Source organism: Mustela putorius, unplaced genomic scaffold (assembly GCF_011764305.1).
Source record: "Mustela putorius furo isolate JIRA1106 unplaced genomic scaffold, ASM1176430v1.1 tig00000151_pilon_pilon_pilon, whole genome shotgun sequence".
Classification (NCBI taxonomy): Eukaryota; Metazoa; Chordata; class Mammalia; order Carnivora; family Mustelidae; genus Mustela; species Mustela putorius.
The window spans coordinates 6,113,179-6,138,735 of NW_025421296.1; the positions used below are offsets into that span (position 1 = coordinate 6,113,179).

General features: G+C 39.6%; 1 protein-coding gene across 3 annotated transcripts in view; it reads left to right on the plus strand.

Moving 5' to 3' along the window:
* Positions 1-25,557, plus strand: part of ASPH (aspartate beta-hydroxylase) — a 219,549-nt gene that overhangs the window by 77,643 nt on the left and 116,349 nt on the right. For all 3 annotated transcript variants that reach the window (XM_045075744.1, XM_045075745.1, XM_045075746.1), the window contains 7 exons: positions 2,019-2,051; positions 3,014-3,070; positions 3,556-3,606; positions 4,130-4,162; positions 8,909-8,944; positions 12,744-12,788; positions 24,419-24,460. In XM_045075744.1, the coding sequence (XP_044931679.1) occupies positions 2,019-2,051; positions 3,014-3,070; positions 3,556-3,606; positions 4,130-4,162; positions 8,909-8,944; positions 12,744-12,788; positions 24,419-24,460 (297 nt within the window). The remainder of the gene's footprint in view (positions 1-2,018; positions 2,052-3,013; positions 3,071-3,555; positions 3,607-4,129; positions 4,163-8,908; positions 8,945-12,743; positions 12,789-24,418; positions 24,461-25,557) is intronic.

Consider the following 25,557-nt stretch of genomic DNA (forward strand, 5'->3'; position numbering starts at 1 on the left):
CTAAATCAAGTTTAGGCAAGTAGACGGGCAGAGAAACAAGCAGTAAATGAAATCCATAGCACCAATGAAAGCAGGAAGATTCAGAGTAATAAGGTCTTGGATTCAGAGAGGGAATTTCTTATGAATATGGGCCATGTAAGCGGTACTTGACATCCCTACAAATATTTTTCAATGTTGGATACAATTAAGATTGCCTAGAGAGCTTTTAAAAGCATGCTTTCAGTGAACCAGAGGGGCGGTCTCTAGAATGGATCTTTGTGCCAGCTCCCCGGGTTCTATCACAGTGCAGCCGCGGTTCAGCAGGAGCGTGGCCAGGCTGTTGATTTTTGCACGTGCCTCCCCTTGTGTTCTAGACTGCTGGGTGTGGACAGGCTAAGGTGTGCACCTCGATCCTCACAGCCCCAGGGGAATCAGGTGAAGGCATAGAACCTGTACGGGCTAAACATTGAGTGGAAAGGTAGCCTGGTCACAGCAAAATTGGTAAATGGTTGTTAAGACCTTTATTTAAAGCACAAAGGAGTAATGAAAAAGTAAAGTGTATCTCCTTTTCACAATATGTAGTTTATTGGAAAACTAAAAGCAAGAAACTCTTGATATATGAATGAATATATTTAAAAAAAAAACTTACATTCATGCTTATTGTTGAGAGTAGGAAATATACTTTTCCATAGAAATCATGTTCTCACCAATGGTTTGGTTTCCATACCAAACTACAAAATTGTATATAATGCATAATTTTCTATGAGAAATGTACACTCAGAATGTTTTTGAGCTTGTATATGAGTTCAGCTGCATTGTGCATTGACAATAGGCATTTCTAGACCAGCTTTAGAACTTGAGAACTTTGGGGCACCTGGGTGGTATAAGACTCTTGGATTTGGCTCAGGTCATTATCTCAGGGTTGTGATCTCAGGGTCATGAGATCAAGCCCCATGTTGGCTCCATGCTTAGCACCGAGTCTGCTCTAGACTCTTTCTCCCTCTTCCTCTGCCCCTTCCCACTTGCTCTCTCTTCCTCTCTCTCTTCCTCTTTTTCCTTCTTTCTCTCAAACAAGTAAATAAATCTTAAAAAAACAAAAAACAAAACTTTAGACCTTTAGTTATCATGTATCTTACAGTTTCCCTGGGGAAAAAAATGTTTCTAATTTCTAAGTAAGGGATGCCGATTAAATGATTTCCACATTTTCCTGGTATCTCTTGCTCCCTCCTGTCTTCAGCCAAGCTGGGTCAGGAAGATTGACAGTTACTCAGAATTTTGGTATCTTAGGTACTGCTTACATAACACATTTCAGTTAAAACTCTCAAATAACTTGAAACTTAACGAGTTTGCTATTTTTTGAGGTTAGGAGTTATAGATTGGGGGTAGGAAGAAATACTTCTAAAAAGTTTACAGATTGAGAATACCTTACTTTCTGACGTTGTCTTTAATTGGGACATAGATTCAGTGTGAACTTAAAAGTTGTTTATTGATAGTCTTCAGAAATTAAATTAAATTAATTCAGGTAGTTGTTAAATTAACAAGGTTCAGTGGAGTAGTGAGAATCCTGTGGCTGCAGCCTTTTGCTCTGGGGGGTCTGAGGGTTCAATTATGAACCCATTTACCTGTCAGCTCCCCGTCTTAGAAAGTCTCCTCTGTCTCTCCTTGTGTTCCCATCTATAGACTGTGCTTTTGCTCTAGACAGTAGGACACCATGCTGGAACGTGAAGTAGACCACGACAGCCCCTTTTCCAGGTCCAGCCCTGTCACTTGGTTCCCTGTTCAAGTCATCCTCTCATTAGTCCAGGCTCTGGGGGCATTGAGTGGGTCGAAAAGAATGAGGCATTTCTAAGTGTAGTTCTAGTAGAAGATAAAGTGTTTAGCAAAACAGTTAATGGATTTTTTTTTAATGTTTTATTTTAATAATTATTTGCTTTCAAAATAAAATCAATGACAAGCATAGATTCAGGATCTAAATCTACAGTATATATGCACACAACTTGATGAAAGTAGTAATATTGATTTGGTGTTATTCTTTTCAGAAACTGAAGATAGTTACCCTGTAGAAGAGACAGGTGAGATTTAAACTTAATACTATTTTTTAATTAGAATGAGTCTCTTCCTATAAAGATCATCGTGAGAGAAAACATTATCTATGGTTATCTATTAATATATTTTATGTCATAAAATATATAGAATATAGTTAATTATTATATATATAACTTAGATATATTATGTCATAATTTCATCTATATGTTTCTTTGTGAATATAGTTTTTGTGCTTTTGAAGTCCACTCCTGAAGATAAATACACTGTAATGGGATGGCTAGGCCAAGAGATACAGTAGAAGTACATGTTTGTAGTCTTAAATTACAAAGTCAAAGAAAGGTCAAAATTGTGTATTGTCGCTAGTCAGGCATCCTCAGAAGATATGGCCACACTGGAGATGGACATGTCATCTCTCAGTCAGCCTGTGTTGGCCAGTTTTTCTTCCAGTGCTAGAATAGATCCCTTTCTTTGTGCTTGAGGACCCCATGATATCCTTGGCTGACACAGAGGACCTATATCGCTTCAACAAATGCTAGAATTGTATTGCGATCTGGGAGTACCCAGGTATTGGGTCCAAGGGTGAGGGGCTGGGGTGCGTGTGCTCTTCCTCAGGCACGCTCTGCAGCAGGTGCTTGCTGAGTGGACGGGAGGAGGGCTCACCTGCCCCGCCGTCTCTGGTCTCTCTGTCTCTGTCTCTGTCTCATTAGTCTTTGGCTGAATATAGTTGAATTTGTATAATCTAAGTGAGACTATAGCCTCACCAGTTTGCGGCTCAGTTATAAACCCATTGATGATGGGGACTGTCTCATTCATCTTTGTGTTCGGCATTTCCCCAAGTGAGTGCCTGGGTGACTATAAATGTGAGCATCATTATGATTTGATTTTACATTTCTGTCACTCCTGGATATTATGCTTTTCCTATTTTGTGTATCACGTGCAATCCTTCTTGAGATAGATTTGTAATTTCTAATCATTTCTTAACTTACAGCTTCACAGGTTTATAATCAGGATATGGAAGAGATGATGTATGAGCAGGACAATCCAGGTTTGTGATATGTTTCGGTTTAAGGCACTGGCCAAGGCCATTCTACCCCAGGGTTAATGATTGACTCAGATTTGACAGAGTCTTCTTTACAATACTCACAGTCCTTTTTGGTTGCCCAGACATTTATAGAAATTCCTGAATATAGTTTAATATTACATGGAGGAATGAGGAAAAAAGGACATGTATTTTTCAAACCACCACTGGGACTTTGCCCTTTGTAGATAGGATGCTGGGAAGGCAATTCGGGAATTGACGAGGCGGAGTGGTGTAGTGGAGTCTCACTGGTTCTGTTCCTTCCTGTCTTTGTGACTGAGAGAGCAAATTATGGACCTTTATTCAGCTTAAATTTTACTGAATGATAATGATAATATCTATCTCACCCACTGGTGAAAATTGGAATTAATTTGTAAATACTTCAGAATGGCATCTAGTAATGTATTTGGTTTTTTCACGTTTGACAAAGGTGTATATGTTTTTCCTTTTAGATTCCATGGAGCCAGTAGTGGGTGATGATGAAAGAAGGTACCACGAAGCAGGTACTGAATGAATATTTTCATTAGACTGTAAACATTACTCAAGGCTTTATGGTTGTAATGCTATGCTAAAGTGATTTTTCTTTCAAGGGAGTCAGAGAAGGAATCCTAACACCTAATACAAGTCTTTTTGCTTTGTAACAAGATTTGATTATGAAAAGAGTATCAGGCTTTCATATTTTAGCTCATCTACACTGGCACCATGACAATACAGGATATTAATCTTTAATGCTACTTTTGCATATCTTACTATATGCCAGCTTGAAGAATTTTTATGAAAATAATTTACTTGTCTAGTGTTTTTACTGTGTCTAGTGTTTTTGGGGCAGAGGTACCTATCACTGACCACAGACACTGATATTTAAGAGAACAGAATTCTGTATTTGAGATTAAGCTGTGTGTGTGTGTGTGTTTTGTTTTTTTTTTTTTTTTTTTTTTTTTTTTTTTTTTTTTTTTTTTTTTTTTTTAGTTAAGCAGTTGCATAGAATGATCCGTTTAATACTGAGTTTTATGATCTTTTTTGCAGATGACCTTACATACCAGGACTATGATGAACCAGGTTTGAAAATGCTTCTCAACCTTAAGCCATCTACTTGTTTTAAGACTACTCATAGTTTTTAGAGTTATAGAGGGTAGTGTTTTAAGCTTCAAATACCATAACTTAAAATCTCCAAATGAATGGGAGTTTTCAAAGAATTTACTTGGGGAGATTGGTTTCCACCCCCATTGGTTTGGCCATTGACTAAGTAATTTCTTAAACTCTTTTCAAGTTGCCTTCAGAAGCAGCTAAAAATTATTCCTGAAAACGTATCTCATTACTTTATAGTCTTAGCTCTCTTTCGACTAACATAATGATCAGACATAGAAAACTAGTGAAAGTTGAACTACTCTAGTTTCTTCTACAAAATAATCCCACTCTTAAAGGAGATGGGTCTACTAGCATAAAGAAAGGTACAAAAGAATTTCACTGCAGGCTTAAAAGTGGCATAAACAAAAGAGTTTGGGCATGTTTTTGGCATGAGTGGCACTAGATTCAGATTTGGGCATTTATATTTTCAGTTTGTTGCCAAAGCACTCCCTAGCCTGTTTTATTAAACTCCACAAAGTAGATTCTATTTTTTGCGACTTCCGAGATGAAAGAAATAAGGTTCGGAGAATGTAAGTGATTTGCATAAGATAATATGACTAAGAAATGATAAAGCCAATGGTATATCATTTTTATTCTGCCACCTTCATAGATGACTCTGTAAAAGGAACAGAGTCAGCCGAGCATAACTTCGTGTGTGAAGCAAGAAGGATGGAGAAATGTATAGTGCTTGAGTCAGATATAGAGGACTTTACAGGCTGATGGTTTGGAGGCTTGACATTCAAATAGGAGCAATATGGAGTCCCGACTCTCAAGAAATATATGGTCTCATGACAGTTGGTGGTTCTCAATTGAAGAAAATTAGGACTGGCTGTGTATAAGCCTGATATGCTAATTTATTAAGCACATGTATTTAAGATTTAAGGCCCTACGAAGATGACCAGTCACAGTGGCTATCTCTAATGGAGTATGAATGATGCCATTGGAAGCATCCTGCATTCTTTAAGAATTTTAAGAATTAGTTTCTTTAAGAATTTTAATTTTAATTAAATTTTAATAAATTTTAAATAGATTTTAATAAAATTTAATTAATTATTTAATTTAAGAACTAGATTCTTTAAGAACTAGTTCTTTAAGAACTAATATTTTTATAAGAAATTAAATAACTTGGCCAGTATGATTGGATCTAGATTTTCTTTTCAGTTTCAAATTTAAAGGAGAGAATAGAAATTTGGAAATAAAAGTTGTATGTAGAGATGAGATACTTTTCTCATTTCTGCCACTCATTATAGTGTTTGTCCAAATGTGCTAGGAAGAACAGGTTTGGAAGGCAGTTTGCAGACTAGATCCAGAGAACCTTAAAATCAAACTGGAAAGAAGTGTAAAATTAGATACTGTGTTAAAAAAAGATGTTATAAAAATAAGTGTGTTTTCATAGGCAGAGAATCAGAATAAGCACAGTTTAACATGTTAAAAAAGAGTAATAAAGTAGGACCTAAGGGGTCATCAAGATTTGAGACACTTTGAATCATAAGATTTTGAGATACCCTAGATTACCTTGCTATAAAACCTGAACTTTTTCAAACAAAAGGGGTTTGATAAAAGTATTAATAGGATTATTCACAGTGTTCTAACAAGATACATTTGCGGCATTCAGGAACCAACTAGGGAAGCCAAGTGAACATATGTAAGTGAGTTGTAAGTAGGGTGAAAACAAAACCATTTTTCAGTAGGTCAACAGAATATATTCCGTATTAAACTCCCTACATCTAGAACGTGGAAAACATGTGGCTTTTTAAAGCTATGGAGGGAACCAGCTTTCCACATTGAAAATTAGAAAGCATTAAGCCTACATTGGATATACCTAGGATATGACAGTACCAGCTTACCTTCTGATCGATTTATTCATATAATGCATACATATTAACTACTTTATGTCTAAAACAGGACTAGAGCAGTTCTAATGAGGAACACACACAGTTTGATCACACAAGTAACTTCAATTGTGTTTACTTGAAATTGTACTAAGTGCTGGTGAGAACAAGGACAGTGTGTAACAAGAGCATATAGTGAAGAGACCTACCTAGTTTGTGGACCAGGGAAGGCTTCCCTGAAGTTAGAAGGGAAGATTAGAGCCATTGACAAGGCAAGGGGAAGGTGGGCGGAATGTCGTAAGAAGCCTCTGAGGTGCGAAGATGTGTCTGGAGGGCTGGCAGTCTCATCTGGGCTGAGATTGCACTGTGTCTGGGGTCCAGAGGATGCCTAGAGTTAGTCTGGCATATTCACCTACCCTCAGGGCATTGTTTAAGGCACTACAAAATCAGATGTGTGTTTTGTAAAGATCGATCGGTCTGACATGTAGCATATAGACTGGAGAGAGACAGGAGTGGATATGGGGAGACCAGTTAGTTTAGTGCCATTATTCCAATCTGATCTTGCCCTGGGTCCCATCTCTGCCTAAAGAGCAATCAGAGGAGATGAGTTTCAGCAAAGGGATGTTCAGCTGAGTCCCATGCTGCTGAGGACCCACGCGAGGTGGGCACTGAACACATGCATTGCATCTAGTATGACAGTGGCCCCCTGGTGACCTTGGCCGGAGCTGTTGTCAGGGGACACAGATGAAGGTGGACAGAGATAAAGTAGTTTTAAACCAGGGTGGTGGCAGTAAAGGGAAGCGGACAAGATAAGAAATGTAAGGAGAAAAAATTGACGGGGCATGATGTGTGGGTGTAGCTGGGGCAGAGAGCAAGGTGCCTTTGATGGATGATGGTGCTTTTCCCCTAAGGCAGGATTGGAAAACAGGAAAGGGCCAAGAGGCTGTGAGTCCAGTCTGTACATGTTGACAGTGTCTGTCGTGACATCCAGAGGGATAGGTAATAACCTAGTTGGTGGTGCCTGGATCTCAGCCGAGAACTCGCATTCGTGGCTGTGAGTTTGGGAGTGGTGAGTCTGTACAAGATAATTGAAGCCAAAGTCTGAGATCACTTATGCAGGGAGGACAGTGTAGGGGTATGGGAGGCTCTGTGGCTGGCCTTCGATGAAAGCCAACATTTCGTGCCTGGTAGGACTAAGACAGGTGAAGAAGAAGATTGAGAAGGAGAAAGGAAGAAATGAAAGGAGAACACAGTCACACTGAAGTGTTTAAGGGAGGAGCTGCTGGGAGCGCTAACTCGGTGAGGTGGAGCTCGTCCATTAGATGGAATGAGGTGGTCTCTGAGGAGTCTTGGCAGGGGTGAGTCAGGGCCACAAGCAGATGGCAGTGTTTGGGGAAGGAAGTGAGGGGTGAGATAGCAAATGTGAATGACTCTCTGAAGAAATGAGATTGTGAAATGGAGGGGAGAGTTGGGGCAAGGGGAAGTAGGCTCAAGAAAGGGCTTTTTTTCTTTAAGTTGGTAGAGTCTTGAGCAGGTTTAAATACAGCAGAGTTCAAAGTGACAGTGAGCAAAAACGTGCTGCTCCTCTCTCTTACCAGTACCACCAGAAGGACAGAAGATGATGCATTGAAATCGTCCCTTACTCTACCCAGCACTGAGAATTAGTATCTGAAATATAGTTGTTGCTCAAAAAATTTTCTTTATTAAATGATTATAAAAATTACACTGATAACTGTGGTAAGAAAATAAGAAAGCTCGCTCGAAGTGAACCAGAAAATGTGAGGCATTTTGGAGAATGGAAAAAGCTGGGATTGGGTTGACCAAGAAAGATGTGTGACCCAGCTGAGCCCAAAAGAAGAGACCAGAGCCTCCTTTGCAGCAAAGCAAAGGGAAATCGGGCAGTGGGTTCATGGCCTGCCAGCTGAACCCTCACCCTGAGGGGCTGGCACCGGGAGTGTTTGCCTCCAGGTGGAAGATCAGAGAGTTGTTACCTAAACAAACAGAGAATCTGCCTGGTGAAAGCCCAGAATCCTCCCCCACAGACATGAAAGATAGAAAAGGGAAATTCAGTGCCACCAGGAACTAAACAGATTTTGGATCCTGGTAACCAGTAATTGGGGAAGAACCTTAATTTTTCCCATTTTACATGAAGAAAGCATTTGTAAAATGGGAGAAATTAAGGTTCTTCCCCATCTCCTATGGCTAAAAGGTGGCCGACCTGGACTTTGAATCTGTGTTTGACTCCACACCAGGCTCTTTCCTGTCCTGCTCTATAGCCTGCCACTTGCCAGTGACTAAGTCCCAGGGGTTCAAGGATGAATTAGACATTGTCTCTGCTCATAAAATCATACAGGGAATGTTGTGTCACAGTGAGTTATGTAGCCCTAAAGGATTATTTTTTGTGTGTATTTTCTAGTATACGAACCTTCGGAAAATGAAGGTCTAGAAAGTTCAGATAAGCTTTTTCTCTAAATGGGTGTTTCCTGTGAGTCAGCCCCCCCCCTTGTATTTATTAAAACTCAGATAACTTGTGGGACAAAGACAGATGTAGGCAGAAATCCAAGACATTTTCCAGTCTCCAAGGAGGTAATTGCATATTGTCAATATATTCTTTTCCTTGTACTTGTATTGTGAGTTTTATGTCATTAGGGATGATGTCAGCCTATTTGAAGTATACTTTGAATATAATTTAGGAATTAAAGTTGATATGCTAATATAAGAGTTATGAGTCTCCATAAGAAGGCCCTAGTCTAAAAAGAGCCAAATTTAGTTACCTTAGTAGAGATAAGTTAATTTAGGAATCTAGTGTGAGTTAATGTAAAATGTGTTTGGTTTTTTTTTTTAGATAATGCTGTAGAAGATTCAAACACAATTTTAGAAGGTAAGTTAATTTTATAGAGATAGTTTTACTTTTTGTATTAAAATTATGTTCACACATTCAGCAGATATGTATTGGACACTTTGGTGTCTGTAGGATGCTTGGGGCTAGGAGGGAGAGCGTGAAGACGATGGCTAAGATTTCTGGTTTCCTTGGGGTTGGCATTCTCGTGGTCCGACGTGATGAAGTAACTACAGATTATGAAAAGTACAATAACATAAAACCAGGATAGTCCAATAGCAAATAACTGGTTATAGCAAGGCTCTTCAGCGAGGGTGGTTTTGTCAGACAGGGTTAGCCTTGGGCAGGGATGGGTTGAAAGTTGGGTTCTTTATGTTGTGGTTCAGCTAGACAGACTATTTTTGAAAGTGAAGGGATTGTTCCAAAACAGGTGTTGCCTATATTACATGGTGGTGCTTCGACAGCATGTAGAGTTACAGAGATCCTAACTGCCTGCAGTATTCTTTCACCTATGTTATTTTGGTTGTTCCTCACAGTGGACACTGAAAAGGTAGAGCAATTTATTGCGGGTTTTTGTTTTTGTTTTGTTTTGTTTTGTTTTATGGCTAAGCTGGTATTCAACCCAGACTTGGGCCTACAGTGGACTCTGGGGTCCATGGGCTTTAACGGCAGGAAGTTGCCACAGGGAACAAGTAATATGGCATTTGCTCTTTGTGTTACTCTTAGAATTCATTGCTGAGCCACTCATTGTCAGTTTTCAGGTTAAAGGTTGTTGCTTCTGAGCTTGGTTAGGCAGAATATTTAATAGTACTTGAGTGAAATGGGAGAAGATGGGGAGGAGTGAGGGAATGTGGGGATCCCATAATTGCCCTCATTTTCCACTTAGCTGCTGACAGAGACTCTTCCACAGCTGTTGTGACTACTACACACATGTAAATTTATCTCATGTAGCAGACTGGATAGTGTTCATATTTTCTCCTACCTCCCGTGACTCAGTTGTCTTTGAATAATATAGCCAAGTCTGTTTTTTTATTCAGTCAGAGTCAGAAAAGAGAAACCCCCCATCCCTAGGAAGAACTTTATCCAACCCATCCCACATATATTGTTTTATATAAGAGGCGGAACGTTACAATTATGCATTTGGCCCTGCCTTTCCTGTGTTTGAAGTAGTTTTTCCAAAGACTTTTCCAAAGTCACCATTATATCCTCTACAGGCATTTTGATAAGCCAGTAGAGGATATAGTGGAGACTGCTAAGGAAATTCTTTTTGCAGGGCAGTGGGGCTCTGGACTGTGTGCCATTAGCCCTCTCTGTAGTTTCTGTGCTTCTGTGTTTGGAACCTGAGTGGTCGGTGAGAATGGACTCATCATCTTCACGTGCCCTCTAACCTTCTCATGCCCACTGTTCCTTGACTTGGCTCAATGTATCAAAATATAGTTGGATTCCCACACCAGCAGTGACAGTGTCATCATTGACACTTCCTTCATCTCTGTAGCTAATCAATCCCAAGTATTGCTGAATGGGCTTCCAAAACATTTCTCAAATCCCTTCTTTCCTCTGTGGCTCTGGTGATTTAGTTCAGCCCTCATCACCTTCCTGGACAGCAGTGATAGCCTTCTAGCCCATCTTCTCAACTAGATACTTGTCTCCTTCAAATCCACCTGTCATGATAGCATTAGGGTAATCTATTCAAAAGTAGAGGTTAGGCTGTATCAGCCCTGTGCCTAAACCCTCTTTACCGCCCCATCTGTGTCAGGAAGGTTACTTTCTGTTATAGGCAACAGAAAACTAAACTTGAATTGGTTTAAGCGTTAAAGATTCAGGTGACCGATCAGTTGTGAACTTGGAAGACCTAGTGAGGAATTTGAATTATAGTCCAGGTGCAGTTGGAATCTGGGAAAAATACTTAAATGAAGTATGGCATAATTTGACTTATTTTAAGGAATTACTTTCACTCCTAATTAGAAAATGGATTAGATGGGGGCAAGAATGGAGGCAGGGACCACCCTGTAAGGAAATGTTTGGGTGCCAATCCAGGAAGTGATCATGGTGGCCTGGAGTAATGTCGTGGCTGTGAAAATGGAGGGGCAAGTTTTGAATTTGAGATATATTTTTGAATTATAACTGATGGACCTTTCTGATGGTTGTGAAGTAAAGAGAAATAAAGGGAGACTTTGGTTTGGTTTGAATAACTATCAAATGATGGGGCTGTTTACCAACTGTGGGATGGTGGCAAAAGTAGGATCTAGAGTAAACTGGTTTATGGGAGAAAACCAAGGCTTCATATTAGATATTTAAGTTTGGGAGTGATGCAGGATTCCCAGGTGGAGGTATTAAGTAGGGCGTTGGGTGTGCCAATGATATGAGCTAGATGGGTGTGACCTGAGACTGATGTGTTTGGGAGCCATCATCATGAAGGTAGGATTTGAAATCTATACTGAAGTGGGTTTTAAAAGTCCTGGAGTAAAGAAAATCAGTCTGTGCTGATATAATAAGTTTACTGTTTCCTTTTAAAAAATCCTCCCATTATATCATTGCCAAAATGAATTTCAGGTGAGTCTGTTAAATGTACACTTTTTCAGAATAAAACTAAATTGAAATTTTGAATTTCAGATTGAAAATTTGCTTTATCTTGAAATAATAATAAGGCTTTCTTAGTATAACATCAGTGATGGAAATAATAATGTGATTAATACTTTATGATGCACACAAGTTTTTTAGACTTAAAATGACAAGTAAAAGACATTCTGAGAACAAATATTGGTAAGGGTGATACAGTGCTAGTAGTTCTCTAACTTACTAAGAATGAGATCAGTAGGCAAACCTTAACAAGCTGTTCATAACAGAGAAACCGAGTTGTTCATAGCACTGCCACTAAAACAACGAAATATGCTAGAATATTCATTGAGATTAGTGGGAATAGGTGAATTTTTTTTTCCTTTTTCCTTTTATGTAAAAAATATTTCCAAATCTTCCATTTGGGTATGTATTATTCTTAAAATTAGAAGCAAATTAATTTAAGAAGAAAAATGGTTAAATAGCTGCATAAATATATGAGTTTTAGAAAATGCTATAAAAATTCTTCCTTTTGACCTACGTCTGTTCCAAGTCTTCAGGAGCAAAAGGAAAACTGATGTAATCTTATCTCTAGATTAAGGTAATGTTCAATGGGTTGTTAGATATGAAGATCTTAAAATGTGATATAATTTGATAGATGGAATCAGATCAGTATATTATTATACCATTATTTGATAAGGTCTATCTGCGGTCTCTTTAGATGCAAATGGGTTGAAGTGGCCAGGGAAGAAGGCAAGATGTTTAAAAAGTCATATCCTTATTTTTGGCCGGTCTTAGAATATGTTATCTTGAAAATTATTTTTCAGAAACTTTATTAAGGATAGTAATTAACTTTTATGACTCTCTTTCAGTTTCTTTGTGTTGTTTCATTCATGTTGCATTTAGGGTTGTGTATGAAAAACTTTTTTAACAAGATACTTTAGACCTCTTTCCTCAGCTCTCTTATCAAGTCTGATGCAAAATTGTGGTGAAGACTGGGGTTTTAGTTCATATCTCCTTTGCACAGGCAATGAGTTTTGGTCATGGTTAGTCAGTTAGGCAGATATGGAAAGCCTGTTTTACAGCACACTTGAGAAGTATACAACATTTTGCAAAGTTATGGCTAACTCTTCTTTGTTGTAATAGTGTGAAAACCCAATGTTTTTGTCATCATTGCAGTCGTATCCCAGAAATGTCTGTAAAAATAATCACTGTAACTTAAATACAATCTGTGTTTGAAACAGTGGTCAGCAGTATGTAATGTATTGTAATTTTCTTATTTTAGAAGCGCACATGCCCCCTGCTGAAGAACAACAGGAAGTACCACTAGGTATGACATTTTTTGGTTGAATCCTTTCCTTTTCTGTTTTAACTTAAAATGTACTGTTGATAGTCACAGTGGCTGTAGGAAGTCACTAGTCTATGAAGGGTAAAAATCCTGAGAGAAGGATTAATTGTACTTCAATTTAAAGAGAAAATTGTGTTTTGATCAGTTGAGCCAAAGTAAAGGAAAATACATGTCAGATTCAGTCAATCCCTGTTTGTTGAGCTGGGAGGTGAGGAGCAGTAATAATCAAAGTACCATGTGATTTTGGCCATTATAGATGGTGGTAATAGTAGTTAGGTGGGGTTCCCCCCCCCTTTTTTAACTGATAAGCTAATTGATGATGGAATCTGATTTGCCTTAAAATGAGTTTAGTAGTGCATAATTTAGTGACTTGAGTTTTCTAGTTCCCCATTCCCATGAGGGCATCGTAGTGCCCTGGGCCTCGTTAGTACCAGAAGTCTTTGTTTCCAGCTCACTGGGTTAATCCATTTCTGCACTTTTCCCTCCCCTCTGCCACATGTCCCTCTTACAGCAGTGAATTTAGGGAATGGGGACATCATTTCAACCAAGGCCTGTGTTTTCAAATGGCATTTTAGAGATGACATTAACTCTACCTGCAACCAGAAATAACATACAAACCTCCTGTTCTCATAGTGGGAAACATGTTTTATCAAGAGGGGGATTTCCAGTACCTCTATCCCAACTAGGCCAAGTGTATTTCCTTTGTTTCTGTATTTTATTTCCATTTTCTTTCTTTTTGTGTCACTTAATGGTTGAATTATTGCTCCTATTTTTTAGACGCTTAATGTGAATTTTGTGGCAATGATATGCATTACTCTTTTTGAGTCTGTAGAAATAATAACTGCCAAAACCTATTAAATAATAAATTTCAAGGAAAAAAAATAACTTTTATAATCAAAGAATATTTTTAGTTGTATACCCCAGCTCATCTTTGCCTGTTTCACGTTGGGATGTTTTAGGTTTTGGTGATTGTTATACCACATACGTTTTTAGTCATCTGTACAAATGCTTAAAAGAACTGGGTTGTTGGTATTATAATGTGAATGAGAATGGAATTCCATGGAGAACTGGGACTTTTACATGATGGATACTGCGTAGGTGCGTGTATTTTATGTTTAGGAAAGGTGCGCAGAGCAGGGCGAGCTGCTGATTCTATCCTGCCTTATAATTTCTTCTTTCTTGTTGAGTGGTGCTTTCCAGAGGGCCTCGTTTCTGTCTTGAGGAGGCAGAGCATGTTACTGAATTAGCATTTTGATTACTGTCCTGTACTTTAAAGAAATTGTCTTATAAGTATTTTTTAAAATGAGTTTTTACAACATTGGCCTTTTTCTAGTTACAGTTCATATTTTTTAATATTGACCTGACTTTAGCGAAGGCATAAAAATAATACTGTTTTCTGGCCAGAAATTTCTGTGCTTTTTTTTTTTCCATGTTTTATAAGCTGAGTGCAAGAATTTCCTTGCAACATAAATATAAAATACCCAGTGGTTCGGGTGCTGGAAGGAGGTGCTATTTTAGAGGAGGTATTTAACAACCGGAGCACATAAAAATGAAGATTTGCTAAATATGTGTACTCACTGAAATATGATAAGCTCCCAATAAATAAATGGTGACTGTGGCTATTTTTGTTTAGTAATTAATTAGCCTGATCTCCGAGGTGAATCAAGAGAAGTTAAATCCTGAAAGACCTGCTCAGGAAGTTATAACCTATAATTTGGTGTCATAAAAATTGGATTAACCCGCTGCCCAGTTACGTGCGACCTTTCCAGAAGAGACTGTGAGGCCAAGAGTTAGCAATATGTATTTTTAATGATTGCGCTTGCTTTGCTTATTTCCCATTATTTTCATAGACTTAGTTTATATTACAACCTCTTTTATTCAGTGTTATAAAAGAATAATCGTTGAAACTCTGTATTCGTGATCTTCATGTACAATAAGCCAACTCCTCTTTTAAATGCTTAACATCTGTGGGATGACAGAAACTGCAGGAACACTGATGTTAGGGCCTGTCTCCCCCAACTTTGCAATGCTCCTTAACTTCCAATCTTGAAAGTCTGTTATTCAGGGGAAATGTTAATGGAGGACCTCTGCAACATGCTAGCTCTTAGTGCACTTTACTCTGACCCTTGGGATCTTAAGTGATGATTACTTTGCCTTCCCTGATCATTCCAAGACTAGGTTATACTGCCTTAATATTGCTTATCAAAGTTCGCAATAATATATTTATTGGCGTGCTATAACCCCGCAGGGCGGGGACTGTCTTAGTTCACCATTGTATTGACCCACACACTAGGGACAGGGAATGTGACCCTTTAGGAAGTAGTAAGCATTCTGTAGGAGTTCTTCTAAGCACATTCCATGAATTAACTCATTTAAGATTTCTGGTTGCCTAAGAGGTAGACATGCTGTTATCTCCATGTTACAGATGTGAAAACTGAGACACTACGAAGCTGATGTGAGAGCCAATGGGTGGCAGAACGGACGCTGCCCCTTGCCTGTTGGCTCCAGAATTCAGACTCTGGGTCTCTGTGCTCTAGAGGACTTTTCATAAGGGAAGGCCTAAGGGCTGATGAGTTCTGAGAGCTGTTCTGATGTGATAAAGATAGAGCTGTCATCTTATTCAGCATCTTTCCCTTACTCTACGTTAGTACTTCAGCTAGGACCCAGAAGTGTGGAATATTAAGATTTATGGTAGAAAGTCAGTTGTCCAGTAGCTTAAATTTTGTCATCTTTTCTTTATATTTGTAAATTTATAAGTGCTTTGCTATTGACAAAGTCAGTCCTGGGAATTGATCATTCTGATATTAAAAGTCGATCATTTTGAATACCAGTCTTTTATAAAAAATTGTTTTTGCAATCCAGGCTCCTTAGTGAGTTTTTACCGGTCTCCTAAAATCCAGATTTTTTAAAAAATATTTTATTTATTTATTTGAGAGAGAGAGAGAGAGAGAGAGCACACATGCCCAAGTAGGCAGAGCAGTAGGCAGAGGCAGAGGGAGAAGCAGACTCACCGCTGAGCAGGGAACCCAATGTGGGACTCGATCCCAGGACCCCAGGATCATGACCTGAGCTAAAGGCGGTTGCTTAACAGACTGAGCCACCCAGGTGCCCCCAAACTCAGATTTTTTACTTGAAATCATAAAGCATGTGATTCTGGCAATATGACACAATAAATATGCATAGCACAAATTGATTCATTTATGAAGGAATCACTTACAAAATTCATCTGAGTAAAATTTCCTGCCAAACTGTATGTTAAGGCCATTTTACTAACTGGTTCCAGTAACAATTTTTTTCTGTCATACCATGCCAGAAAAAAAAAGAAATTAATGTTTTATGGTGATAATCATATTATTCAAGTTGGAGCTCTGTAAGCATCAGTGTTTCTGTTGCTCCCATCTCTTTGAAAATGGAGGTAACACTTGTAACTCATCCCACTGTGGGCTGGTCTAGCAGTGCTGATGGTTTCACTCTGCTGCACCTGTGTGAACTTTCACTCATGCCTCCCCTTGTCATCCAGCATTTCCTAACATGATCACTAAGGCACCCAGCCAGACTCAAACAATAAGACAGCGCCTGCCCCCATAGCAGGTCCCAGTCCTCTGGGCATACAGCTGAGTAAAACAACCACTGTGATGTTCTTAACCCCCCAAAAGGGTAGGCAGGGCAGCACAGAAAAGGAGGGATAACTAATCCAACTTTGGGAACAAGGGTATGGAGAGTCAGAAAGGTCTCCCCATGTGTTGTCGTGCTGTTAGAAGTGACACTAGCTGGTGGGTGGGGAGCAGAGGAAGCAAGTGCTTGCGGAACAAGGACTAGGACAGTGAGCCATATAAAGGTGTAAGAAGACAAGTGGAAAAACAGGCAGGCGTCAGTTCCCGGAGTGTCTCAAAAATGATGTTTAAAAATTTGAATCTGGGCCTAAAGGTGGCAGGAGGCCACTGAAAAATTCTAAGCAGAGGAGTCACATGATCAAATCCAGATTTGAAAAGAGCAGACCAGTGAGGAGGTGGAGACAAGGAAGGGGCAGATGTACTGAGCCAAGCTGGAGACTGGAGATGCTTCAGCTGTGGGGTGAGGACTGGCCGGACCACCTCATGGGAACTCAAATGGGAAGCAGTTTTCGGGGAGAGAGGGCTGACTGAAGGGAAGAGTCAAGGACGATTCCTATGTTCCTGACCTGATTGAATGAATGGTCAGCCCTTCATGGACCTGTTGGAGGCAGGAGGAAATGGAGAGTAGCAGAGGAGGTGATTGGCTCGATTTCGGACGTACCGGGTTTGCCACTCAGTGAACCACTTCTGAGTAGAGTCATCTTTCAATATGCAGGAGCAGGGGTGCTTGGGTGGCTCAGTGCGTTGGATCTCTGCCTTCGGCTTGGGTCATGATCTCAGGGTCCTGGGATCGGATCGAGCCCCACATCAGGCTCTCTGCTCGGTGGGGAGCCTGCTTCTTCCTCTTTCTCTCTGCCTCCTTCTCTGCCTACTTGTGAGCTCTGTCTGTGAAATAAATAAAATCTTTAAAAAAAAATGTAAATATGCAGAAGCATACTTTTGGGTCCTTCAGAATTGTAACTGGGCTTTTAGGTTATTTGCCCTTTAACCGGTGCTCATCCCTATGCCTCAAACAGCTTCCTACTACCTCAGGTATGTTTGATGGCACAGGTTATAGGAATGCTCATTCCTCTCCTGGGCTAGCTCACTGATAGATTCTAAGACAACCTAAAGTCAAAGGCATTTGTAAAAACATTTTCTGTTGAGGTGTGATTAACACACAGAGACGAGCTCGCTTGCTGAGCGGCTAGTGAAGGAATGCGCCTGTGATCTGTTCCTGTACCACTAGGAACAGGGCGCTTTTTTTTTTTTCAGAAAGCGTCCAGTACCCCAGAAACCTTCCCTCCTCCCGCTCAGTCACATCTCCCCCAACAGTGAGTGTGCTGATCTTTCACCATTGATTGGTTTGCTTGCTTTTGAATTTAATAAAAGAAAGCCAGAAGCAAACATACACAAACGCAGATACACTTTTTTGATGACTTTTTTTGTTGTTGTTGCATAACATCGTGTCTGGTTTCATCTACTTTGTAGAGTATCATGCTGGTTTTTATTCATTGCAATCATTTACTACATGTACATTAAAAAAATCCATTCTACATTGATAGCTATTGTGAATGTTTCTAGTTTCTGACTGTTAGAAAAAAGCTTCTATGAATAATCCTGTACTTGTCTTTTGTATATAAATGCTCATTTCTGTTAGATATATGAAAGTATACATAAGATTTCTAGTCACCTCACATTAGCACCAAATCTGCTCATATAAAAACTTCTGAATACACATGCATGCACACACACATGTAGATGGATAGATAGGAAGGGAGGAAGGAAGGCTCATACTCGAGATTTAGAAATTATTTCAAAATTTAGTTGGACCTTTAAGTGCACCATCTTCTTCCCTACTCAGATTGTAACAAATCTAATGCTGTGATGGTAAAATCAACCAGATACTAAAGTTTGGAATAAGAAAGTTTTTGCAAAAAATTTGGACAAGAATGACTTTGACGGTATACTTCTTCTTTTTTTTTTTTTTTTTTTTTTTTGCCTGATCATTTATATTGTCAGTAACATTAAAAACTGACGTATGATTATATTAGTGTATTTTAACTGCAACTTACAGTATCTAGTTGCTCCTTGGAAATCCCTCCTATATTTGTTTTTCAAATTCCGTGCTAGATTTTTTTTTTCCTCTGTTACATTTCTTATTAATATAGTGAAAATACTGTTGGGAGAAAGAGAGTTAATGCTTGTATTTCTCAAAAGATTGAAATTCTTAAATTTAGTTGTAATTCTCAGATGCTCTAAGAAGCTTAAGTTTCCTTCAGCAGCTTTGCAAATAATTCCCAGGGACTTCTCTGGGTAGTTAATCACTGTTGAAGGAGTTGCCCTTAAAAACAACAATAACGCATAAAAAGCATTTACTTCTGTTGGTGTTTTTGTTTTGTTTCATTTTGTTTTGTTTTTTCTTTTCTTAAAGTAGAATGAGAATGAAGCAGTTACACAGTCTGTGTCTGGTTGGTCCTTTAATTTAGATTTCCCCTTATTTTTGCAGATACTTAAAGCTGCAGAAAGACTGCCCCCACTACCACAGGAGGACCAGCCTAAGCATACGCTCCAAAAGATGGCTGTGATAGATCTTGTGACGTAATTACTGAGCAGACCAAGATCTTTGGGAATGAATACTAAAGATGTTTCCAATCGATTGTAGTCCACTGGCATTTTAGTGTTTTTTTTGTTGTTGTTTTTGTTTTTAGAAACAGAAATTACATGTATTGTTACACTCCTGCATGTTCGTTTTCGATAGCATTAGTGGATCCTTTGGGTTTTCTCTTCTCTTTCTTTTTGTGACACAGCTTCCGATCTTACCTACATTTGTGTGTGTTGTTCAGGTAACAGTTGATTATAGTGACGATGTAGCAATAACTTCTTGGCGGGGTTTCGTATATATATGGCTAGCGATTACCCCCACGTCTGTCAGACTGACCTGTGTCAGTGTGATCTCAAAGCCGTGAGGAGTGCCCCGCGCTTGCACTCTGAGGAACACTACTAATGGTTGCTATTAGCTGTGAAGATTGGACTTGTATATATCTGCACTGATACCCTCATAGGACATTTCTACCTTAGCTTGGAGTATTCAGGGTAAAACTCCCAATTTGGAGGTTCGCAGCTGTTAGCTCATTGATTAGGAAAATTGAATATTTTGGTGAAAGTCTTAAGTTATCATGGTTAATTTATTTTTTAAATTGAGGGGGAACAATGAAATTCCTTGCTAGGATATAGGCAAAAGGAATGGCCTGCTATGTCATGCAGAAACTGTTGGACACCTCGGATCAGGCATATAATAGCTTTGTCCCTTCGGCATTTGTTTAAATTTTAGAAAACCTGTATAAAGTACCAGTGTGCATTTTAAACGTTGCTCTGCCTTTTGCTGATTAAGTTATGCCCTCCCAACACTGAAGGCGGCACTGTGATCTTACTAGAGAACGAGGCCTCTAGCTGGGTTGATTTAGGACTGTGTGTGAAAAGTGTCCACACAGCCACATTGCCTGCTGCTGTTTGCAACATATGAGCCTTTTCTTTCTACCTTGAAGAGTTTCCTCTACTTTTAATGTGGTTTATTTTAGCTCGGACATAGTTGCTGTGATGAAAATACTCATTTGTTAGAAAAGAAGGTAGTGACATCATCATTTTGAAAGGACCATGAGCTATTAAAAAAAAAAAAAAAAGCCATAAGAAGTAATTTCATTTCCATGTTAGGGTTAGCTCTTGATAATGTTAACATTGTTTTAACATAAGATGACTTTTCTTTCCCCCCTGCTTTTAGGGTTACAATCAAAGAGATTTTATATTTTTATCATTATAGATCATAGTTACAATGTAGTGAGTTATGCATGCTGACCCAGTGTGTGATGAAATCCAGAAGATTGAGTTACTAAGAAAAGCAATAATTTTCTAAAGCTGTGATATGGGTAATATAGAGTTGCTACTCTAATTCTAATAAAGCTCTTAATTCATAATATGAATTATAGAACACTACTTTTTATAAAGCCTTATTTTTTTAGGGAAACTTAGGAGTGACATAGACCTGATAAATGAGTAAAATTTTGCTGGATTTTTGTAGATAATCATCTCTAGAACTCTGGAAACTGAGGATTCATTATGCTGTGGTCAACTTCCTAATACTTTCTGATTCCATATACCTGAATTAATGAGCCTTGTCTTCAACTATGTGCCACACTGGGCAATATCAATGGATTTTCTAAGAATAATGTAAATGTCTTCTGTTTAATGTTATTTGAGTGCAATAAAATGCAGAATTCTTCTCTATATTGTCATTATTTTGAATTATTATTTTATTATGTAACAAAATCAGTTCATTTTCTACTTAACTAGTATATTGGAATATTACAGTATCTTTTTGATGACTGAATAATCACGAAGGTGTACCTTCAATCCTTTTTGAACCTATTTCTGATAGGTGATGTTTATTTTGTTTAATGTTGGCTCTGATGCTACATTGCCAGGGGCTGGATTAAAATGAAATAGCCTCTGCATCCCTCCTTTGGGGGTTTTTGTTTAGCATCAGCGAGGCAAGCCACTCTCCCCGGCCCACAAACACACAGCCTCCCGCTCCCCCATGACCATCATACCACGTGTTCATGAACTCCATCGTAGCTGAGAAGACCAAACAGTCTGAGCAGGTAGAAGGGCAGGACAGGGTATAGCAAGTTGTCTTTCGATTCACTGTTGGGGCAGAAAAGGAGAACTAGACAACTAGGGAAGAAGCCTCTGGGTTCTGGAAAGTGTTGTTTTCTCCTCCAGCATGCCCAAAAGAAACAAAAATAAAGACTTCAGACTCAGGAGAAACAGATCCACTTTTATCAACTGCATTTCCCCCGCCAAGTTCTTTGTGAGTGTTAGGGAGTTGCATTTTTCCCAGCAGAGAGGGCTTAACGCTGCTTGCGGATAAGGAAACTGAGGGGCAGAGGGACCAAAAGGCCTGCCAGCCATGGTCCTTCCTGGTGAGCGCGTGGGCAGCAGGTGGAAGGTGGAAACAGTTGGAGGGAGGCCCGAATGCAGGTGGGAGAGCCGGTTGGAGACCCAGGAGTAATGGTGGTGGGGGCAGGGCTGACCTCAGGAAGCACTTGCAGAGACACAGAGAAGGGCTGGGGAAGCTGTGACTGGTTGAGTGGGCCAGCGCTGGGGAAGCAGAGTCCTCGAGAGTCACTGATGTCAGTGAGACGAGATACTGGTGAGAAAAACTAGGCCTTAATGGAAATTAGCTTTGGACATATGTGAGGTCCAAGAAGAACAGGTCAGTAATTGGAGAAGCAGAGTTGCTAAACACCCTAGAGTTCAGGGTATTTTAATTCACAAAGGCAATTTTCTTTAACAGTGTATGATAGTTTTTGAATGATTCAGATCCCATTCTTTTTAGTAAGGTTTTCCTTATTCTGAAAGGGGAAAAAAGTCAGTATAGTTAGAGATTGCATCACGTCTTCTCGGATACAGGTGCTTAAACACTATGAGTTACATGTGAACTTGGACATGGGTAATTTTCAGAATTGGGCTGAGCATACAGCTCCTTTTAACTTAGAGATGTCCCATCATTGGACCATACAAAGTGCGATTGAATTATTATTATAGAGGATACTTTCTAAATCAGTCTTACCTGCTCTGTGACCTTTGGCAAGATTCCTGAGCCTCTGGAAGCCTTCCTTTCCTCATCTATACAATTAAAACTACTTCCCAGGGTGGGGCGGAGTTGATGGGATCCTCTGCAGTGAGTGCTTAAAACAATGCCTGGGACACAGTAAGCATCCAGTAAGTCCTTTTCCTCTGGGGCACAGCAGGTCCACACGGGGCCTCCCAGGGAAGCATTTGTGCAGATAATGAAGTAGAGCAGAGCAACATTTTACTTGTTAGCTCTGCGGGATACTAGTGAGGGACGCTGGATCTCTGTGAAAAGACCTTTACCTACTGAAAATCAGAGGGCCCAAGATGCCTCCCCTGCACATTTCTCCATATCCAAACATGAGTCACAGATGTACCCGTGCTGATGTGGGGTGAGGGACAGAAGGGGATGTGAGAGAGAGCTTTTCCCCAGAGCTGGGGAAGTTTGGGTTGGACCTTCTGTCAGACTCATCGCCCTATCCTGAATATGCTATGGGGGAGGAAGAAAGATAGTGGCCTTGTTCCTGGGAGCTTGCCTGGCCAGGGCCCTCCCACACCCATTCAAACCACTCCTTGTTCCTCCCCTGGGGGTGGGAAGATGTGTGGAGAGCTCTAAACTCCTCTTCAAGCACCCACCTGTTTAATCGGGTTAGCAACTTGGATTTTGTGCTTGTGTTTTCAACTTACACTGGCCCCATGCCAGTGCCAGGTGACGGATTACTGGAGGATGAGGCGGGTCACAGCCTTCCTGCAGGCACTGCTGGTAGCACTGGAAGGACTCCTGGAGGAACAGGATTGTTTGTTGTTGTTTTTCCTCAATCCTGTGTCCTTGACACCTGCCAGAGTGCATCCTATGAAATGACATACTGACTAGCTTTTTGATAAAGGAGGTTATAGTTAATAAGATCAGAAATTCTGGGACATTCAACAGAGATCTGGAATGGCTTTTTTTTTTTTTTTTTTTAATATCCCTTGTACCTCCTGCCCTGCTGGCAGGAAGGGTGGGCAGTCAGCTCGATAAAACCCACTCTTTGTGGGAGGCAAAGGCTACAGGACCCTATCTCTCCTGTTTCTCTTTCTGGAACTGACGGGATGGGCGCTGGGGGAGGATTATCTGCTTTGGAAGGATGTATACGGCTGACCTTGATAACAGTGGGCACTCGACTTTCTCAGCCTCAACTTCCTCCTTTGCACAAAGGGAGGTAGACCTCTCCAAAGGGTAGCAAGAGGCAGGCATGATGTGCTTCGACCAAACCCGGCATGCTGTAGCTTTCAAGGTCATTCCCTTCCTCTCCATTAGTTTCTTGAAAATGCTGGACCTATAAAAATCCCTCCCTTGTCTTGGAAGCCTGCCTCAGATTTACTTGTCACTTTCCCAAAATGAAATGTTTGATACAAATCATCAGTGGAGGAAACTGGGAAGCAACAAAATCAAGTGTTCTGTGGTCGTACTCCTGATCTGACCCCACAGCCCGATCTACTATGAGGGAGGAACTGAGTCTGAGTCTCCCAAACTCTGCCTTATCCTGACTCCCACACATATGCCTATACAGGCGTTCTAGAAATACCCAAAACTAGGTAAGTACCTACGGGAACTGTAATCAACTGGTCTACGTTGAAATTTAGCTAGACTCCCAACTTATATGAAACATAGGCCAGATCTGAGATAGTACAGAAATGAAGTTATAAATAAAGTGCATGGTCAGGTCACGTACCACAGTTTTCCATGTAGGGTGGACATTATTTGACTGGTCCAGGTTCTGGGTGGGTTTCACTGCATTCAGTCCCATTCGTGGGAGGGACCCTCTGACTGGTTAACTTAGTGAGAGGTTGACACCAGTGGGCTGTCAGTTCCTCAGCACCTGGGCTCAGTGCAGGCACCCTTAGTGGTCCACCTGTATATGTGTGAAGTCCTTAGGGAAGCGAGACTGCTATCACCCCAGTGAGGGGGACACGTGGCATTTCTTTAAAGCACATGGTGACTATTATAAAGTTGTCTTCTGGTTTTAGGACACAGTATAAATATTGAGCAAGCTTTGATGAGGGCTTCTTTTCACTCCAGTTTGCCTTTACCCCACAGAGGCATTTAGAATCGGTGGAGGTGACCCACAGCCACTTTTTCCCTGTAGATGAGGAATACTTAACCTGATGCCTCATATCTAGTGACTGCCCAGTGACTTTTATAAATTAAGTCGAATGAGTCTACTCTTAATATTTTGTAACGAATTTCATGTGTAAAGAATTCAGGGTTTAGAAAAATGGAATTCTATGCCCAGAAATATTTTTCTTGAATTATATTTATTTGATTTCATTTAAATATGGTCCTATATTTTGAGATAATAATGGTGACTTTTACAATACTTATTTTATTTTGTCTTTACTTTTCAGAAACAAATAGAAAAACAGACGATCCAGAAATAAAAGAAAAAGGTGAGATCATCAAATAAACTGCCTTTCAAATATATATAGGAAGAAAATCATTATACTACTCATGAATAACATTGTGATTTTATTTTATATCATCAGTTAAATTACCTCTGGGCTTATTATTTTAATGGTTTTATCAACAAATATTTATTAATATTTACATAAGCATTAAGAGCCAAAGAGATTCCCTGGCTTCCAGGTTTTGCCATTCACTATATATGGTCTGAGAATTCCTTGCCCTCTCTGTGCCTCAGTTTCTTCTCTGATATGGGAATAAAACAGTACCAAGTTCAGAAACCAGAAGACTCCTGTTGCTACAAAGGGAATTAAATGAAAATCTGTGTAAAGTACTTAAAGCAGTGTATAGCACAGGGAGAGTACTTAGCAAATCTTAAATATTGTTTATGTTAACATCTGTGCCAGGAATAGAGGTCCAGAGATTACTAGAACATGTTCTTTTTTCGCAAGAAACTCTGAATTGTTGGAAGGACATGCAAACAAGGTTATATCCGTATAGAATCGTTTCGGCTTTCCCACAGTTGATTACAATACCCAATCTAAAAAATAACCCAGTAGACTTTTAAGTCAGCTCTTACAAAGGTTCCTTAGCTTACTCAGAGTGAGGAAATAAGTTAAAAAATTATATAGATGATATGGGGTAATGCTTTTTTTTCCTCATATTCCACTTCTCTTTGTTCTTTCCAATCCTTGAGATTTTTAAGTATTTAATTCAAGTTAGACAATAAGAATCTCTAAATAGTAAGCAAGGCTACTAATTTTATCCCTCACAAATTTTTTTATATCATTTAATTGATTAATTAATTTTCTCATAATAAATGTGCTCTTTAATCCCCCACCTCCCTCCCCTCTGCTAACATCGGTTTATTCTCTATAGTTAACAGTCTGTTTCTTGGTTTGTGTGTCTATTTTTTCTGCCTTACTCGTTGGTTTTGTTTCTTTAATTCCACACATGAGTGAGATCATATGGTATCTGTTTTCTCTGAACTGACTTATTTCACTTAACATCCATTATACTACCTAGCTCTATCCATGTTGTTGCAAATGGTAAGGTTTCATTCTTTTTTATGGCTGAATAATAT